We start from the raw sequence: 20891 nt of genomic DNA on the forward strand, positions 1-20891 counted from the left end.
AGGCAAGTTGAACAGCGTCAGTTTCACCATCTTTCCACCCCCAAGGAACACCCTTTTACCACCGAGTAGGTAAAATGCACAACCATGAAAATTCTGTTTCAAGCAACAGGCAACCGTAGACCTCAAATTAGTTATCGCCCATTCGGTCAGTTGAGCGACAGTTACCCAAACAAGTGATTGAGCCACCGGCGCTCATTTTCCTGTGGGAGGAAGGCAGAAAACGGGAGCAATCGTCATCTTGCTCGAATCATTCCTGACTTTAATCAACTGATCCCTGCTTTGTACCAACTTCCAACTGCAGTAATTTAAACAAAGGCATCATGCTCAATGCTGCCTAAACAAAACTAATCTGACAAAAAACGTTATGCTTGGATTGATATTTCTATTCAACTGGGGCAGGTTAACTAGGATTTGGATCCGCTGAGAGTTTAATCTGTTCTCTTATTTGTTCAAAATGCTCAGAACCCAGTTTTCCAGAAAGAAGTTTGGTAATTAAATGCCACTAAAATGTCATTTTTTTAAACCAATTTTATTAAGTAAAAAAGAAAATGTTCAACATATTTTAGTGTCTGCATTACTCTACTGGGTGAGTAGAGTGGAGGGGAAAAAAAGTCACAAATATCCTGACTGCAAACATGAAGGTCTGCTTTATACAATGCCCAACAGTACAAGTTCGGTCTCATTCATTTTGTGAAACCAGTAACCCTGACATCCTATCATTTTGACCCAGTGTTATGAACCTTCAGAAGGAATGCTGCAGATGACGAGCCTTTTCTATTAGCACACTTTACTGCAGTACTGCATCAGTTCAGGACTTGTATATAATATATACATATATAAAAAACCACTGTACAGTAATTACATTTCCAAAAAAATAACCCACTGGGCAAATCCAAAAAGGTGTGCACTGTAGATTATACTTTAAGATCCATTGAGCATTGGGACTTATTTTATTATACATACAGATGCCTGGCCAGTTGCTATTTTGCTGCAATTAAGATGTGGGTCTCTGATATATACATACTGCCTACAACACTAACTGGTGTGTATGCAGTCGAATGGATATTATCCATCTCACTGGCACAAAACTGTTTGTAGCTGAATAAAGTGCCCTCCAGATAATACAGATCCACCATCCCCTTTGCACTTCTGACTAATTTTTTGTTCAAAAACAGTTTCAAACCCATGTGACGGCCTGTAAATAAAATGCACATATGGGGATGAAACGCCAAAGAGAATTATATAACAAAAGAGACATTCACGATAGCAAAAAAGAGACATTCACGATGGCCAGAAATCAGTTTCTAAAGAGTCATAGCTGAGTGGTGGAAGGGTTAAACTGCAGTCATTCTACCACCCCAACTATTAAAAACCAACCCTTTTTAAATCAAGTATGTGAAAGGGCAAAATGTGAATTCCAGTCTTACTATTCCACTTCAAACTCCTGGTAAATGCTGCAGAGTTCAGGGGAAATGTGTAAAATAAATGTGGTTGATAAACATGGTTAAAATCTCAGGGACTGTTTCTAGATACCATGATCCACGCTAAGAAGGGCTGACTTCTTAAACCTAGTGACTAAGTGAGATCAGACTGGAATTGTGTGTCGGCTGCAACTAAAAATTCTATTTTAGTCACAAAATATTTATTTAAATACTGAATGCAAAGGCACAGCATGCTGGTGCTTCAGTGCAAGTGGTACAATGTTTGCAGTTCCTATATAGTCAATTCTTGGCCATGCCATCCAGGGAAGATGCTAAACAAGCAGCCAGGGACTTCCATCAAACTACCCCGTTTTTTTCTGTATTGGGACAGTCCCCATGGGCTACTTTCTTTTGCACATATTCAAGTGACCAGTCAGAAAGCAGCATTGACAGAGGCCTTGAAGCAGGTTACCTACCTGCCCTTGGTCGGGGAAGGGGGGGGGAAACGGGAGAAGAGTCGAGAATATAAAATAAAGCAGTGCAGCTTATTTTCAATAAAACAGTAAAAATAAACAATGCACCGCTATAGACACTAAACCAAAAGAAATTGTCTATAAACATTAGTTATATAATTTGTACATTAACCACTGCTTCAGTATTATATTCAAAACACATTTTGTACCAGCTGTACCAGATAACATTAAGAGTCAAATAAATGTGTGAAGAGACAAGTTCTTAACCCATAATCTTTTCATTTCCGTCTCCGTTTTTGTTCTCCATATACATCGTCTTTATCCTTTCCTATGTGTCTCCTGGAACCTGGACAGTTGCTGAACCCGTATACCGTATCTTTACCATTTCCATACACAGAGGTCCCAGAAGGAACCATCAAACTTCTGTTGGGAGTAGAAGTATCAAGTTTATCAGCACCAGCCCTTGAAAGAGAATTTCCTGTAACCTGACCAAAGTGTGAAGAATGAGTAGCACCATGCCCACTACTGGATGCAGATGAATCTGGTGGATTGACTACACGAGACTCTGAAGGAGTTTGATTGGCTTTTAATTGTGGCCGCGTCTCCTTGAGCAAAGCTTCTGCTCTTCGGGCCAGTCTTGGATCCTTAAGTCTAGCCTGAGCAGACGACTCTGACCTAACTGAAGTCTGAGGCTGTACAGTAACAGAAGCTTGAGTCCTATGGAACTGATGGAGTGCTGAAACTGCTGGGTGAGAAGGGATTGGTGCTTTTGGGATCTGCCCACTGCTGACATCAGCCACTCGATGTGTAGCAGTTTTGGAGCTTAAACTTTCATTCCAGGACATTTTCCGAGAGAGATCAGAAACCAATTTCCCTTCACCTATTAATGCACCCGGATCAGAACTGTTTCTGTAGAGAGCGGGCCTGGGTTTCATAATTTTTTGACAGACCTTCTTATATTCACTTTCACATGTTTTCACTATGGCTCCTCTCCTCTGTGCATCCTGAATCAAAGCATTCCAGTCTTTATTTTCCTAAAATACACAAGGGAAAATATACAGAGTGAAAAAGGCAGGCATCACAAGTGCAAATTTCCCCCTTCACACTTCTAATGGACAAACTCATTCTTGAAAGGCAAAATGCTTATTCTTTACAAAGCTCACAATATTGCTAATATTTGTGAAGCCAGTTATTCTGGCTGTGTGTCAAGTTTTGGCATTAACAGTTCTAACAATTAAAACATTACATTAGCAAAGCATTACAGCAATGTTGGGCAGCTAAATACTCTGCAATTTGAGATGTGGCAGTGGTACTACTCAGGCAAGCAGAGTCACAGTGGTTGACAGACCCACTTCTCTCTCTCTCTCACTCACTCTCCCTTCTTCCTCATCGGTTACTGCAATCTTATGGCTGATCTTTCCTACTCTCCCCGGCACCCTTTAATCTCTCAACTTTTTCTTTGAAACCCAAGTTTGGTGACACATAAGCCAATCACTTCATGATTTATCTCGTCTTCTCCTTTCAGTTGTAGTGGCATCATATACTTGGTCTTGGCCCCATAAAACATTTTGTTAATGGAGCAGCTAAAACAGTTGCTCTCTTGAAAAAAGGATAACATATGGATGCGTATAAAACTTCGATAAATCTTTAAAAACATGCAGGAAAATAGCGTGTCATACAGAGGTTACTTCTCCATTAATAATCGAGTAGGGTATATTGGAAAGTATTATAGTAAGGCCACTAAAGTAACAGTTTTAGAACAGTTCATTGAAAAAAATATTCAATTATTGGTTTTGAATTATTGATATTGCCCTGACTGCGAACTCAACTGCTCAGCATAGTTCCCGTAAAATCGTAAGTGATCAATACTTAATGACGAACCATGAGTGTTTTAAGATGTCCCAGAATGAAGAGACTAAATCGAGCTCGGGTAATTGTAACATTCATTCTCTGCCGGTCTGCTAAGAACCTGGAAAAGGGTCAAACATATTAACAAAAAACATCAGTAACATTGCTTCTTTTAACTCAATACAAACCACACATCTATACACAAATACAAAAGTTTTTAAACTGGGGTTTCTGGACCCTAGTGGCTCCATAAGGTGTTCAAGATTTGTGTATTTGTTTATTTATCACATCAGATGCTAGTAAAACATTTTCTGCAGCAATAGTTTTCCTTTGGAAAGTTGACGCCATCTTTCCAAAGTTAGGAGAGGCCATTCCTGGGAGTGTGTCAATATTTGCGGGGTGAGGGAGGGAGTTCGTGCGTGCACGCGAGAGGGAGCGCGCAAGTGAGATACAAAACCTCAAGATGATTTCCAAGGATCTGTTTCTCATTTTACAATCACAGCTTCCTAACCTTCTCCGGTGAAGAAGGGTCCATAAAGATGAGTCGGAGAAATTTTAAAAAAAAAGAAAGAAATCTAACTGTAAAGTGATGGGGAGCAGGTGGGGCCAAACCGTAACAAATCAAAGAAAATCCACTTCACCCAATAGTTCCTTGAAGGTTGTTTGCCCTGACACAGGTAACGATGATACAATCCTTCTCACATCCTTGGAACCCATCCACTGTGCCTACCTGCACCGACCTGGAAGAGAGGAAAAAAACTTGCGTTAAACTTATTACATATTTTCCCCTTTGACATTAAAACACCATAATCATGGCTACCCATAAAATAAAGGTCAACTGGGTGGCAGACATATGAATTCTGAATTGTAAATGGGTTCATATTTCTGTCTAACCCAGCAGATCTGTGGAAAATAGATACTGCTCCTCCCAGACAATTTTATTTTTGTTTTTCCCCCTCTTACTCCTGGCTGGGGTGCAACTGAACTGACACCAGGCACCTTACCGCATTAGCCACTGACCATTATTTATGTGTAAGCCTCAACATTCAGTATTGGAAAGCTATTTTGAGGGTGAGAGGCACCATAGCTGAGGCTGATTGTGTCCTCGCCCAACCTCAACATACTTCCAAGCAGGAGCCACTGGAAAGGGACCAGAAACAGAAATTCTGGTCCGTTTTGCCTTCCTTAACTCAGAGGTGCGGAGATCAATTATAATGCCTCTATTATCGCCCTCCCTGGTCAGTATTTTTCAGCTTTCAAAGGATAAACTCAGAGCTATCCAGAGAGCTATGAAGATTGTTTTTGAGTCATACCTAACCTTCGCTTTACAAGACTTCATTTTCACTGACTTGCATTTGAAGTGAGCTTTTTACATTGAGGAAAGTTTGGTCTAATTTCAGTTAGGCTGCTGTAGAGAGTTGAGCATCTGATTGTAACCAGAGGGAAAACCAGCAAGACACAATCTTTTACAAATGTGCACCTCCTAGTGGGGATCATGAGCTAAACTGCTTTCCTGTCATTTAATGAGACACGTAGGACAGCACTTCCGAGACCAGATTTGTCAAATTACAGCAACCTAGACGGCACATGCGTTTTGTAAAACAGTCCAGGAAACTGGCTTCTAGTTGCATTATAGCCGATCATCACTTTCATAAATCTTGGCCCGGACAAGAGCGCCATTGGCGGAGTCTCGCCACAGGTTGGTTACCTACCCACTCAGCCAAGAGGTAGAGAAAACAACACTGCAAAAAATGAGGGAGAGATAACTCTGCAAATGCCAGAACACATTGAGGTCAGTTTTAATTTTTCATATTAACATTAATGCGAAAGGCATTTTACTGACTTGCCAAATCCTAAATGTTAGATGTCTGCATGCATATTGGTGTCTCCATCTCTTATTACTACAGTTTCAAACCATAAAATGTTGTCCAAGACAGCCTGGGAGCAGGCATTTTGTAAAACTTCTCTTGCTCTGACATCATGAATGGGGATGCTGTCCATACACCAGGGTGCAAGTCCTCAGGAGCTGCACAATGCATGCCATGGAACCTCGGAGGCCATATGTAAAGTTTAAATCCATATTCCATTCATTTGTGTACATCTCAAGCTGCCGATACGAACAGATCTTGGTGTTTTTAATTACGATTTAAGTATTAACAAGGCAAACCACAAAAAAAGCTTTTTCCAAACTTCCGGGCTCACAAAGACCAGCATAGAAGAAATATAAACGCCAATAGGAATGGCTTGCCTGGGCTACGAAGGCCGGATATAACCAGTACAGGAAACTTTGTGCTATCCGGCACCCACGGGACCGAGCTGCTGCCGTTGCCTCAAAACTTCCGGATAGAGCAGCGTCAATGTTATCAGATAGGAGCTTTTCATCTCCGTATCTGACAACAAAGACTGTTGCTTAGCAACAGCTTGTCAACACTCGGCCCGTGGCTTGGAAGCATGTCTGAAGCTGTTGCTAAGATACAGAGACACCTTCCAGAACCTGCCGTATCTGACCACAAACATTGTTGCTCAGCAACAGCTTGTAAACACTCGGCCCAGTAGCTTGGAAGCGTCTCTGAAGCTGTTGCTAAGCTACAAAGACGCTTTCCAGAGCCTGCCTGTGAAAAGAATGCTAGAAGAAAAAAAACCTAACCAAAACGGCTGCTGATTTCTGCCGTTAGATCGAAGCTGCCGGACATTCAACCTCCGGATAGTACAAAGTTTCCTGTACTTGGAAGTTGCGTGTGACCCATGGGGCGCAGTTTGGATATGTGTGTTATAAATCATCATTCCTATTTACACAAGATCAGTAGCAGGAATTGGGATTAAATATACAGCAGCCAACAAAGCAGCAGAGCAGGCTCGATGGGCCAAGTCGTCTACTCTTATTCCTATGTTCTTTTGCTGGTGCACAGCACCATCTCCAGGCAACACTATTAGTGCTATAAGGCTGAACTTGAAGCCAGAGATGTAATTTAATGAATGTGTGTGTAATAAAGGATCAGTCAGAAAAAAAAAGTTTCATCATGCAAGGTTTCCGATTATCAACCCTTCACATACCTGCCTTGTTCAAATCCAGCCCTCTTACACTCTTGCTCAATCTGATTTATGATTCCCCGTTTCTGTGCATTATAGGGTGTGATCACTCCAATATTACGACAAATCCCTTTTTGTTTCTCAGCAATCAGACTGATTAAAGCTATTACCAGTTTCACTTCCTGTGGGTTGGAATAAGAGCTGTAACAAAGAGGTGGAATGAAGGTGAGATACAAAGGACATGGAGAAGCATGTTATGCCCTGTTTATGAATGCAATCAACAGTTTTCCAATAGCTCCAGAAGATTTCACATTAAATTACCAGCCGTACAGTGGTGACTAAATAATTCCCTCTGCTTGTGCCATCAATGACTACTGCATTCCCAAATATAGTCAAAGAAAATATACAGAACTGAGATTTAAAATGATAATTAGCTAGTAGCGACACACCAAGTATATTCTACAGACCTGAAACATTAACAGTTTCTCTCCCCACAGATGCTACCTGGCCTGCTGAGTATTTCCAGCATTTTCAGTTTATATTTCAGATTTCTAGCAGCCACAGTATTTTGCCTTTGTATTAGTGTTTAATTTGCTGCCGCCTCTCTTGCAGGAATGCCCACTTTGAAGAAGTTCTGCTCTTCTCTCAGGCGGGATTTCCATTTGCCTCTTTTCTGAACTTGTTCTTACATTGAACAACAGCTTCTTTCACTTCCTCCAAATAAAAGGTGTTGCTGTGGGACTTCGTATAGACCCTGGCTAAGCCTGCCAGTTCATGGGATACGTGGAGCATTTTTTGTTCTAGACATACTCAGGTCCCCTTCCACTCCTTTTTCCAGTACATTGATGACTGTATCGGTGCCACTTCCTGCTCTCACCCGAACTGGAAAATGTCATCAACTTTGCTTCCAATTTCCATCCCTCCCTCACCTTCACATGGTCCGTCTCGGACTCTCCCCTTTCCTATCTCCACTTCTGGGAATAGGCTGTCAACCAATGTCTACTACAGGAAACTTTCGATTAACCGGCCCCTAAATAACCGGAAATGTCGGTTAACCGGCAAAATTCAGGAGTCGGTTCAGGTAACTTTTATTACTTGCACAGCAACAAATGGAGGAAGGCAAGGGTTTGGCTGCAGCTGTTGCTAAGCTACAGAGATGCTCGCAACTTGTGGGCGTTGTTCTGAAGCTGTTGCTAAGCAACAGGGTATGTTGCTTCATACGGAGTTCTAAGGTCCGTATCTTTTACTATAGCGTTCGGTTATCCGGAGTTGATGATGAACCGGCACCACATCGGTCCCATCCGTGCCGGATACCAGAAAGTTTCCTGTATAAACCCACCGACTCCCAGCTACCTTGATTACACTTCCTCCCACCCTACTTCTTGTAAGGACTATTCCATTCTCCCAGTTACTCAGTTTCCATCGCATCTGTTCTGACGATGCCACCTTCCAGACCAGTGCTTCCAATATATGTCTTCCTTTTTCCTCAACCGTGTATTCCCCACCATTGTGGTTGACGTGGCCCTCGACCGTGTTCATCCCATTTCCCACACTTCTGCTCTCACCCCTTCCCCTCCCTTCCAGAACCACGATAGGGTCCCCCTTGTCCTCACCTTTCAACCCACCAGCCTCCAAATTCAACAGATCATCCTCTGTCATTTCTGCCACCTCCAGCAAATACATCTCTCCCTACCCCACACCCCCCTTTCAGCACCTTCCCATGCAAGCGCAGGAGATGCAACACCTGCCCTTTTACCTCCTCCCTTCCCACCGTCCAGGAACCCAAACACTCCCAGGTGAAACAGCAATTTACTTGTGCTTTCAATTTAGTATATTGTATTTGCTCACTCACGATGCGGTCTCCTCTACACTGGGGATACCAAATGCAGATTGGGTGATTGCTTTGCTGAACACCTCCATTCAGGAGGCAAGCATGGCCCTTAGCTTCCGGTCGCTTGCCATTTTAATTCTCGTCCCACTCTGACCTCTGTCCTTGGCTTCCTACACTGTTCCTGAAGCTCAATGGAAGCTCGAGGAACAGCACCTGATCTTTCGATTAGGCACTTTACAGCCTTCCGGACTCAACACCGAGTTCAACAATTTCAGACCATAACCACTGCTCCCATTTTTTCCTTCCAAACAGCAGGTGCTGGTAATGATTCTATTCATTAAATCCCTCCTGCCTTCCACCCTATTACAGGCCTTCCCCTTTTGTTCTTTCCTCCCTTTCCCTGCACCTATATTTGTTTAAAACCTGTTACATCTCTAACTTTTTCCAGTTCTGCCGAAAGGTCACAGACCTGAACTGTTAACTCGGTTTCTCTCTCCACAGATGCGGCCTGACCTGACAGCGCTTTCTGTTTATATTCTAAGCATCCTCAGTTCAGTGGTTGGCCCTATGTTGGGGGGGGGGGGGGGGGGGGGGTAACACACCACCTGATATGATCCTGAGTAACACAGACCATAAAGCTCGAGAGTTTGATTCTAGGTCTATGCTGAATTAGCCGAGGTGGCAGGAGCTCTGCTAAATTGGCCGTAGCCTGTCTGGGCTGGTTGGGGGTGGGGGGGGGGGGAGGTTTAAACAGAAAAGACGACTTCTGTACAGCTGCCAAAAATGTTGTTTTGGGATTGAGCAGTGGGAAGCATTGGTGGCTTCCGACCCTCCCACAAATCCCACGGGACGAATACCTTGCCTCTATTTGGCACTTCTGTACAACTCTCTCACAAGGAAATATTATGAAAGCAAATATATGTAAATAACAGACAGTCCTGAAAACAACAATTGTTCTGGTGAGAACTGCTGTGCTCGCCCATCTGCCTAACACTAGCATCTACTCTTCTGTCGTAGCATGCAACGAATACAAAATAAGAAACACAATGAAAAAAAGTTATCAGGTGTAAAACGCACTCTTTTTCCCGGTATTCGTATCCGTCAGTCACATCAAACAGCATGTAGGATTGGAAAGGCCAGGTCAGAGAACAACGCTGCATCTCTACCTCTCTGGAAACAGACAAGGGGTGGGAGGGAGAGGAAAGAGTTGAGGAATAATAATAGCATGAATGCTCTTGCGTGTACACTAAAGCCATTAACATAAAGTTACAACTTATTTCAAAATTCTATACAAAAACAGGACTGATTTTGCTGATTACAGTGCTACATTATTTTAGCATTTAAAGCTGCAGCAAATATTTTATTATATACCTATGTTTCAATAGCTTAATAGTCCTGACAGACACAGTTTAGTGAGTTCCTCAGAGGGTAAGTCTTCGCTGTGCCAGAAACCAAAGGTCACTGCGCATGCCTTTCGTTTTGGGTCACCAAGACGACAGGTGAATATCCCATCACAACGGACATTTATTTGCATTAATAGAATAGTAAAATATAAAAGCAGTATCACAGTATACTTTAAATAAATGCTTTTCTATGTGCCATTTATGGAATGTTATGCAAATTTAGAAGAGGAAGGTCTATATGCATTGAACTCCTCCAAGTGCATGCAATAAACGCATGCAAAATAAATTGTTCCAGTTGCTATGATATTCAAAACCCTTCAATGTTGATTTACAACCAGACTTCGTAAAAAAGAAACTGATTTTAAAGTAAATCCCACATTGGCAAGCCATATTGAAGAATTTGGCCTGCTGTAATTTTATCCCAAAGTAACCTTTGATAGTTTGGCGCAGACGCAAGAGCACGAATCGATCGCTCTAATCGATCTCTCCATCATTAAGGGCGTTTTATGCTATGAAAGTGCAACTGATGGCAAACGTGCAATTCTCCCGCTGTCACTGCCTTTGGGAATATAAAAAGAGCCAATTTATTTTGTGCTGCTGGCAACGGAGAATCACTTTTACACGGTCTTGTGAACTGCTGTTGGATTTGCCGAGTGAGTTTCAGGCTGACATCCGACTGGAGAACTGTACTGACTGGGAACATAAACAGGGAGAGCACCACCAGAAGATAGGTAGAAGCTCATTCTCGTGAAACCAGAGTAGTACTGTAATGTATAAGAGGCTTAATAATCAATGTCGTCTTACTCATCTGTTTTCAACATATTTCCATAAATGTATTTGGAGGGGAACAGGCAGATGTCAGGATGCATCCTGTACTGGGTCAGCAACAATGACGCTGGGCTGCGTCCAAAGTTGTTCTGCTTCACTTCGTCTTGCAGGCACTGCTGCAGCCGGCACATCATTGATCGGCCATAGCTCAACTTCCGTGCTTCCTATAAAAAGGTAAAAGTGTTAATCTTTTTCCAATTGCTTTCCATCTGTGTGAGAGGTCAAGAGTTTTAGCAAGTAAATGACAGAAATGGTACACTGGAATACATTTAAAGACTATAAAACATTGAGCAATGGTTTCATTTCAGTAGCACGTACACATCGGCGTGGCACTGTGTTTGGGACTTGAATGGATGCAGTTCAAGGCAACTGCAGCAAGGACAGATACTTCATGAATTAGATCCTGGTGGTTGTTGGGAACACAGAGACTTGTTAAAACTCTTCCAAGATACCAGTGGGTAAAGATTTCCCATGACCCTATTGCATTCTCTAATAATGATAGTTCAGGGTGTGATGGTTAATTCTGCACTCAGACACCAAGTATCAATACTTGGCGTGAGAGAGAACAAACAGGAACAGTGCGTGCTAGTTTTATTTGCTCTGTAGGGACAGGAATGTTCTGATGGTGGGAGGAGCTCAAAGAGAAGGGAATCACTTTGCATCTTAACAATAAGTCAGAGCAGGTCCCCGGTCTGACTCTTAACTGTAGCTAGTGCATGGCCCAGGGAGAAAATAGATCTAATACTCTCACAGGAAAGGGAAGAGAAGGAGCAAGAGGGCCACTGGACTGGAAAGGAGAGCAGGAACCAAAGTGGAGGTTGGGGGGGGGAAGGAAATGGAACAAAAATGTGAGATTTTTTGATCCAGTTACTAGGGGACACTAAAACTATAGCACAAAACTGGCCAAAATTCCTGGCATACAAGAGAAACTCAACAACCATATTTCTAAAGGCATTCTTACCATGGAGATAATGGTTGGTGGCAATTGCTCAGGGTCTCCAACAAGAATGAGTTTAGGACAACGGTATATCAAAGGAATCAGTATTTCAGTTTCACATGCCTGCCCAGCCTGAAAAGAACAGGAGCAGTAGTTTAGGCTCAGTTATAATATACATACAAACTAAATTAAGTCAATGATATTCGCTAATAATAATAACCTGTATTAATATAGTGCTTTTAATGTAGAAAAAATGTCCCAAGGCGCTTCACAGGAGTATTAAAACAAACAATTTGACACCAAGCAACATAATGACAAATTAGGGCAGGTGACCAAAAGCTTGGTCAAAGAGGTAGCTTTTAAGGAACGTCTTAAAGGAGGAAAGAGGTAGAGAGAGGCAGAGAGGATTGGGGAGGGGGGGGGGGGGGGGGGAAATTCCAGAGCTTAGGGCCCAGGCAACAGAAGGCACGGCCACCAATGGTTGCGCAATTATAATCAGGGATGCTCAAGAGGGCAGAATTAGAGGAGCGCAGATATCTCGGAGGGTTGTGGGGCTGAAGGAGATGACAGAGATAGAGAGGGACGAGGCCGTGGAGAGGTTTGAAAACAAGGATGAGAATTTTGAAATCGAGGCGTTGCTTAACCGGGAGCCAATGTAGGTCAGCGAGCACAGGGGTGATGGGTGAACAGGACTTGGTGCGAGTTAGGACATGGGCAGCCGAGTTTTGGATGACCTCAAGTTTACGTAGGGTAGAATGTGGGAGGCCAGCCAGGAGTGCGTTGGAATAGTCAAGTCTAGAGGTAACAAAGGTGTGGAGATGCCGGTGTTGGACTGGGGTGGACAAATGTAAGAAGTCACACAACACCAGGTTATAGTCCAACAAAACTGTTGGACTATAACCTGGTGTTGTGTGACTTCTTACATTAGAGGTAACAAAGGCATGGATGAGGGTTTCAGCAGTAGTTGAGCTGAGGCAAGGATGGAGACGGGTGATGTTGCGGAGGTGGAAGTAGGCAGTCTTGTGTGGTCGGAAGCTTGTTTCAGGGTCAAATATGACACCAAGGTTGCGAACAATGTGATTCAACCTCAGACAGATGTTAGGGAGAGGGATGGAGTAAGTAGCTAGGGAACGGAGTTTGTGACGGGGACCAAAAACAATGGCTTTAGTCTTCCCAATATTTAATTGGAGAAAATCGTTTAGCATGTGATGGTTAACTCTGCACTTAGTCACCAAGTGACAACACTTGCGAGAGATCAACAAACAGGAACAGCACATGCTAGCTTTATTTGTTCTGCAAGGACATGAATGGGGGAGGAAATCAAAAGTTATTATCCATTTACACCCCCACTATCAAGTCTCTATCAAATCCATGTGGCAACTCTCAACTATCACAGGGGTAGTCACTAACTTTTGGTCGAGGGCCAAAAGCAGTGACTTGCTTGAGGATCACTGGCTGTCACCAGAATTTTGATTAAAAAAAGCATAAAAAGTGGACGTCGTGCTTCAGTGCCCAATGTTGCAGGAGCTATTTTCAAAAAAGGGGACATTAAGCATTTTGCAGTCCCTCTTTGAAACATCCCGAGTCACTCCTGCTTTACAGTTATTAAATGAATTGTCTCTCTTGGTAATCACAAGAGGCACCACTTTCAGCCCGTCGCCTGGAAGAGTTGGTCTCACACTGGGAAGGCTGGGCACCGACTATTGTAAAGCCCCACTTAAAAAAAGGTAGGTTTTTAACGTTGAAGCAAGCTCGGGTAGCGTGTTGCATCACCATTCACATTTTAATTGTTGCAAAAACACAATTACTCCCAATAGCTCAACAAGATTATCCGGGGAGTAGCTGCACTATACAGGAAAGTCCCAAATTCAATTCACATTCTGTGCTCTGACAAATAAGAGCCCATTAGCTAGCTTTGATTTTACAAACTCATTGGTGGAAGGCCAGTGAGCAGAGCTGTGCGCACGTTTGGGGAGGCAAACCTGCATGCAGTGAAAATGTGGCTCTCAACTTCACTGCTGTGAAATAAAGCTAACAATGCATCCTCTACGTAGTTTAAATGCAACATTATGTTCCTCTACTTTTCTGTCTCTTGTCTTTCTCCATTTTTTCCCTTCCCCCACCCCGTCGCTTTTTTCCCCATTTGTTTTCCTACCTCTCTCCTTTAATTTCCGATTTGCATCTTCATAGTTTCTTCGACAGCATTTCCCAACCTGCGATCTCTACCGCCGAGAAGGGCATGGGCAACAAGTGCATGGAACCATCATCACATCTAAGTTTCCCACCAAGTCAACCACCATCCTGACTTGGGACATATATCAACATTCCTTCATCGTCACTGGGTCAAAATCCTGAAGCTCCCTCCCTAACAGCACTGTGGAAGTATCAACACAGACTGCAGCGGTTCAAGAATGCGGCTCACCACCACCACCTTCTCGAGCAACCAGGGATGGGCAATGCCAGCCTTCCCAGCAAAGCCCATATCACAAGAATGATCTTTTTAAGACCTGGCTGTGGACACTAGAGCCATGATCACCAACTTCTTTTGGTCTCCAGCAAAAAAAAAGGCAAACAAACACTGCAATGACAGGTTTATTGGCAGAATGCCGGCGGGGTGCCTTGATCCGCATGGGCGAATTGCAGGTAGGGCTAAATTCTGCTAAAGGGCACAACACAAGCTTGCAAGGGACACAGACTGTACAGCTAGTACCCCTGCATTAGCAAGTTTCAGAGTCGCCAGAGTTGAGCTTTCATTTTTCTTTCTCTGCCAAAATATCTCCACTCTACTCAACTGAGAACCCACCAGACCGGATGTGGGAATCATATCCAAAACACTAACCCTTCGTTCCCTTTCAAATGCTGATCTATCTGCTCGAGACAATTTTTATTTCAGACTTGTGACCTTTCTTTTTATCCTTAGCACTTTACTAGTTGGCTGTCAGTGTGAAATTAATTTCCATTCACCTCATCCACAACGACACAGCTAAATGGTTCATGTCCCAATTTTCGGAATGACATCTCCAAAAGCATAAGACCACTGGTACTCAAAGTGCAGCAGATGATGTGAGATTCCAGAATTATGTTTAGCTGGGTGTCCTGGGTTCGACCTCGAAGCTGGAAAGAGCACAACAGTCAGTTGACTTTTCGTCTTTAGATATGCTCCGAGCTTTCGTGCTGTGACGATGATTTTTTTGGGTACACATTCAGTCATGTAGTACTGAAGCTGAACTGATTAGATTAATAATCAACACATGCATTTTGAAGTTCAAATTAGAGATACAGTTTAAACTTTCCTGATGCTTACTTTAATCATCAATAATTAGCATCAGAATGGCTAAATTACCAAAACAAGTTATCTGTACTGAAGGAACTTGCATTTATATATGCATTGTACTAACTCGGGTGTCCCAATGCACTTCACTTCCAATGAATTATTTTTAAGTACAGTCACGGTTATGTAGGCAAATGTTGCAGCTAATTTGCACACAGCAAAGTCCAGAAACAGCAAATGAAATGAGTGGTCAGTTAATCGGTTTTGATGCTGTTGGTTGCGGGATAAATGTTGGTCAGGACACTAAGAGAACTTCCCTGTTTTGAATAATTCTGCAGGATCTTTTACATCTGCCCAACAGCCAGACAAGGGCCTCGGTTTAACATTTCATCCGAAAGATGGCAGCTCGAACAATGCAGCACTCCACTGTCAGCTTAGATTATGTGCTTAGTCATTGAGTGAGGCTCAAACTCTCAACTTCTGGCTTAGAGACAAGGGTGTTGTCTGAGCCACTTGGATAACACTGATAAGCCACACCACATTGGTAGAAATAATTTCTGTTGCAATAGGACAACTGTTCAAACACTATTACCATAGGAACAAATAAAACAAAACACAACACAATTACCTTCTCTTTAACAATTGTTCCACTTCACAAACATCTTTATAAATGCTTTATTGTTTTTTTGGCACTAAATTGGGTTTTAAACCATTTTCAACTGTAGGGTTGCAAGTTAAAATAATGGTTCCAAAAATAAGACATTAAACTTGAGGTACAGTTGGGCAAGAACAGGAAGAGGATACTGTGACACACAAACGTTACTATAGCCTCAAAAACTCTGACTCCTATAACATTCCTTCTTCTTCCATTCAAGTTATGGAAACTGATACCAGCTACTGGATCAGCAGCAGGTGGTTAGACGGGGGAAGCTTTAAGATTGAGAAGCCACCCTAGTGGTGTAATAATTAACATTTTGTAATTTCTAGACTCATTTTCTTTTCTATTGTAGCACCCACATTACAGATGGGAAATGATGCACAAGGCACTGACTTAACAAATTTGTGTTGAACACACATGCAGATCTTGCATATCTACAGCAGATTTACAAGAAAGGGCATAAAAAGCAAACAAAATTGAAACCACAGTGTACAAAAGTGTGCAGTTTGCATCCAAGCGCTTTCTGGATATTTTGTTTAGCCATTTTTAAATTCAACCGATCGGACTAAGCCATCATCCAACAAGTGGAATATTTATCAATCACATTACTGATTAGCTCCTCAATGTCGTGGTCCACTGTGTTAATGCTTCAGCAACATCTGAAAGCACCATCACTCAAGTTATGCATGTGCAGTTCTTGAACTTGGCTGAGCAACTCATTCTCCAGCAAGTACAGTATTAAGATTTAAGTAAGCAAATACTTGCATTTAAAGTGCCTCATTACATTGCAACCTTTTAAAGTGGTTCATGACATGATTCAGTGTTTGAGTGCAGTGATTCTTATGTAGATAAATCAAAAGTTAGTCAGTGATTGTTCCAGAATACCCAAAATAGTGAAAAAATTAGCCAATAGTAACTATTTACTGAAAGTAATAAAAGACGTTGACTATTCAATATATTTAAAATATTCAGTAAATGGACAAATAGCTGCCAATGTGGATTGCTGCAATTTGACAGTTGCGGATGTAAGATGGTTGAAAAATAGCCAAGTCTTTCAGCTCTTACCTCCTTCAGTTTGCGTCCAAGCTCCTCCCTCTCCCTCTCCAATCGTCTCCTCTCTTGAGTTGCCAATTCAATCTGGAGAACAGATGGCAGGATAGAAAATCTTTGGTTTTCAAATAACTTAGAAGCCAATCACCCTTATAGATGCTAATGTCTTTACAGTAACCGTAAAACTCATTTGTGAAGCGGTACCCCTCTTTTGAAGCATGAATTCAGACACAATGATGTTCTAGAATTATGAAGCACCAGCACTCTGAAAACCAAGATACAATACCAATTATTAAATTATCCAGTATTGTACAAATTATTTTTGAGGGTACATGTACCCTTCTGTGAGGACCTAATGTGATTCCTCTTCCCTCTCCACAAAATGGCACATGAACTCCACTTGATAGACTGCTGCTCAAATTAGGAACTCAGATTCCACTATGCGAGGCATTGCTGGTCCAACAACCCTGGCAATACACCAACACAGATTTAAGCTTGTAGTAAAAACTTAAAGCAAGCAGGGTGGTAATGGTAGAATTTAAACATGGGGTTAATACATTTTGGGTGATACAACATTAAGCTAGAATAAGTTTCAGGTGATGCAACGGTAAACTGAAACCTGTTTGATCATATTGTGTGAGGTACCAATCAGAGGATCATTTGATCACATTGGTTGGGACTGACCATTTATTCACAGCATGAGGGCTTTTGATCAAGGTAAGTAAGGGCAGATGGTGGATTACAATCTATAGACAATTCCAAAGGCGAGTTTGCATATTCATTAAATGGGTTTGCATGCAAAGTAAACAATACAAGAATGGAGCCACAGAACTGGGACCACAGGGTGACCAAACGACAGCAGGAATGGAGACAGGATATAAACTGGGAGAAAGGTAGAACTGTAGAGAATCAAAGGAAGAAATAGAAGAGGCAGCGGTTATGTCCCTACCCAGATGAGCAGGTAATACCGTTTTGCTTATTTCTCTGTACTTTTTCTTCGTTCATAGGATGTGGGTGACGCTGGCAAGGCCAGCATTTATTGCCCATCCCTAATTGCTTTCGAGAAGGTGGTGGTGAGCCGCCTTTTTGAACCGCTGCAGTCCATGTGGTGAAGGTACTCCCAACAGTGCTGTTAGGGAGGAAGTTCCGGGATTTTGACCCAGCGACGATGAAGGAACGGCGATATACTTCCAAGTCAGGATGGTGTGCGACTTGGAGGGGAACTTGGAGGTGATGGTGTTCCCATGCGCCTGCTGCCCTTGTCCTTCTAGGTGGAAGAGGTCGCGGGTTTGGGAGATGCTGCCAAAGAAGCCTTGGCGAGTTGCTGCAGTGCATCTTGTAGATGGCACACACTGCAGCCACAGTACGCCGGTGGTGGAGGGAGTGAATGTTTAAGGTGGTGGATGGGGTGCCAATCAAGCGGGCTGCTTTGTCTGGGATGGTGTTGAGCTTCTTGAGTGTTGTTGGAGCTGCACTCATCCAGGCAAGTGGTTGTAATGACTTTACTTATTCCATATCAATAAAGTCATTGCACAGCCAATATGGCGTCTTCCTCGAATGCTTACAACTCTAATGTGCATCTCTCAAAGAATTACACAGAATTTACAGCACAGAAACAGGCCATTTGGCCCAAATATTCTGTGCCAGTGTTTATGGTCCACACGAGCCTCTTCGTACTCTAGTTCATCTGAGACTCCAGGTTCCACCGTGCAGCCAGTGCGTCAACTGATGTACAAAGGAACAAGTTTCTTTCTTCAAAATCAAAATAGTGATCACCAAGAACAGACAGGATTTCCCTAGCCAACATTGTCACTTCTTGAATGCTTCTTTTACCTTTTGTTTGTGCTTGTTTTGACACTCTAAACAATTACATTTATAATCATGATAGGTTAAAATTTTAGGCATGATCAGAAGGTGCATGTTATTTATCCGTCTACTGGAGGTGGCACATCGCTCCATCAGGGAGCTGAGCACTGCTTGCTTTTCGCAATCACCCTTATGCAGTGAATTAACATTCATTGTTACCTGTGTGTATTTTTAAAACCTTCCCAGCACTTGCATTCCTGATTTCTGCCATGTCACAATGCCTACATAACAGCATTTTTGTGGAAACAGATGAATCTTTACTGCACTGCTTTGACTTTTTTTAAAAAAAGAGATTTTTGGTGTGTTGATTTTGGCATCACAATTGATGTGGAACGATAGTGAAATCATGATCTGCCACACTCAACTACCACTGCTTGAATAAACAGCCATCAAATTGGCTGCTGAGGAAAGTAGCTAGACAGAACAACAAAAAAAGGTCGCAACCAAGGGCAACACAGCACCAAATACTGAAGGACTCTAGGGCGGCAATATTAGGGAGTTAAAGAGGGGACAATTGGTATGGGATTAACAACAACTTTTTAGAAACAATTTTTAATTGAGATGCATCAAGAAGGCGAATGGAAAACATTCTATTCATTCACGTCAGAGGACACTGTATCCAACATAAGGATTCACTTTCCATTAAGTATATACTGGTAGAATAGAAAAACTTGCATTTATGTAGCGCCTTTTACAACCTCAGGGCATCCCAAAACACTTTACAGCCAATGAAGTACTTTTGAAGTGTAGTCACTGTTGTAATGAAGGAAATGCGGCAGCCACTTGCGCACAGCAAGCTCCCACAAATAGCAATGTGATATTGACCAGATAATCTGTGATGTTGATTGAGGGATAAATATTGGCCAGAACACCGGGGATAACTCCCCTGCTCTTCTTCGAAATAGTGCCATGGGATCTTTTACGTCCACCCGAGAGCAGACGGGGCCTCGGTTTAACATCTCATCTGGAAGATGGCACCTCTGGCAGCCTAGATTTTTGTGTTCAAGTCTCTGGAGCTGGACTTGAACCCATAACCTTCTGACACAGAAGCGAGAGTGCTACCCACTGAGCCACTGCTGACACACAATAATCAGTGCATACTTTAGTCATTCCTATTATTTTCAGATTTGTTACAAATAACTTTTACACCTAACTGTTGGATAATATAACACTACACTTTCGCTGGCACGCGAGTAGTTAACACACTAGCAGCATCATCTACCACAGTATTGAAAGTACAACACAAACACTTCTGTATATTCTGCCAAAATACCTATACACGGTAAAGTAAGCTCTTCAACTAGTATGACAATAGATCTCCTCCCCACTACTGCTCAAGTCCCACATTAAAAAGATCTCAGAATTTACCTGCTCCTTGTCTTTTTTGATGATGGCACATTTCTTCCCCAGTTCATCTAGCCTCCTGTCCAACCAATCCTTTTGCCTCTGATTGAGCTGATTGGCATCAGGTTGGCCCTTCTCTGCACAGCCACAAATAACCATTTTAGAATAAGAGAGCAAGAATAACAACTTATAGGCATTTAAACTCATACAAGTTCGTCATCAACGAAATGGTAGATATCAAAATTTTACCCAACGATTCTCTGATCAGATCATAGACACGAGTCCGTGTGCACTACAGGTCACAAGCTATTGCAGTTTTACTTTGTACTGAATTAAAACTTATTTCCAAGTATTAAGAGCCAACAAAATTAATACCACACATTTCCCACAAGCTACACTTTTTCTTTCATACCTAACTTATTTAACACTTAGAAAAAAATGTAGGTGGGTGTACTTTCAATAAAAAGCATTCTCACTCTCCATCTAAGTATGGCGGAAAAACACTTAACTAAATTTTGTCAAACATCGATTTGCCTTTTAAAATTCTGTGCTGGCTGCCCTTGATTAACCATTGCCTTGCTAAATGCTTACTCATTTTATCTGATTCTCTTCCCCACCACGACCACTGTACGATAGAAATTTCAATGAAAGAGTTTAACCTTAAAAGTCTTTTTTTTCTCCCAGGCAGAAGGTACTTACTCATTCTATGATTTACTTGATAATCCAGACTGAACCTCATCACATCAGAAGAGATGGCTTTCTCGGCACCCAGTCTTACCAGGTTCACATCTCCACAGTTTCCTGAAGAGAAAAAAAGCATTGAATAATTAATAAATTGGCAGCACTTCTTGTGAAATTATATGGTACTAAGTGTACAAACCCACAACTTGTCAACAGCAATTAAGTGGGTTAACCATTTTTGTTTAAAAGT

At 42.2% G+C, this 20891-nt stretch overlaps 1 protein-coding gene across 2 annotated transcripts in view; it reads right to left on the reverse strand.

Annotated features, from left to right (window-relative positions):
* Positions 1–2137: 2137 nt before the first annotated feature.
* Positions 2138–20891, reverse strand: part of setx (senataxin) — a 51518-nt gene continuing 32764 nt past the window's right edge. For both annotated transcript variants that reach the window (XM_085965523.1, XM_085965524.1), the window contains 11 exons: positions 20660–20761; positions 19985–20097; positions 16766–16837; positions 14736–14885; positions 11796–11903; positions 10811–10998; positions 9681–9773; positions 6797–6973; positions 4384–4482; positions 3776–3863; positions 2138–2928 (listed from right to left, as the gene is read on the reverse strand). In XM_085965523.1, coding sequence (XP_085821649.1) covers positions 2173–2928; positions 3776–3863; positions 4384–4482; positions 6797–6973; positions 9681–9773; positions 10811–10998; positions 11796–11903; positions 14736–14885; positions 16766–16837; positions 19985–20097; positions 20660–20761 — 1946 coding nt within the window. In that variant the 3' untranslated portion in view covers positions 2138–2172. The remainder of the gene's footprint in view (positions 2929–3775; positions 3864–4383; positions 4483–6796; positions 6974–9680; positions 9774–10810; positions 10999–11795; positions 11904–14735; positions 14886–16765; positions 16838–19984; positions 20098–20659; positions 20762–20891) is intronic.

This window comes from Somniosus microcephalus, chromosome 23 (assembly GCF_052327205.1).
Source record: "Somniosus microcephalus isolate GS21.2 chromosome 23, FLI_Smic_1.0, whole genome shotgun sequence".
In the NCBI taxonomy this organism is placed as follows: domain Eukaryota; kingdom Metazoa; phylum Chordata; class Chondrichthyes; order Squaliformes; family Somniosidae; genus Somniosus; species Somniosus microcephalus.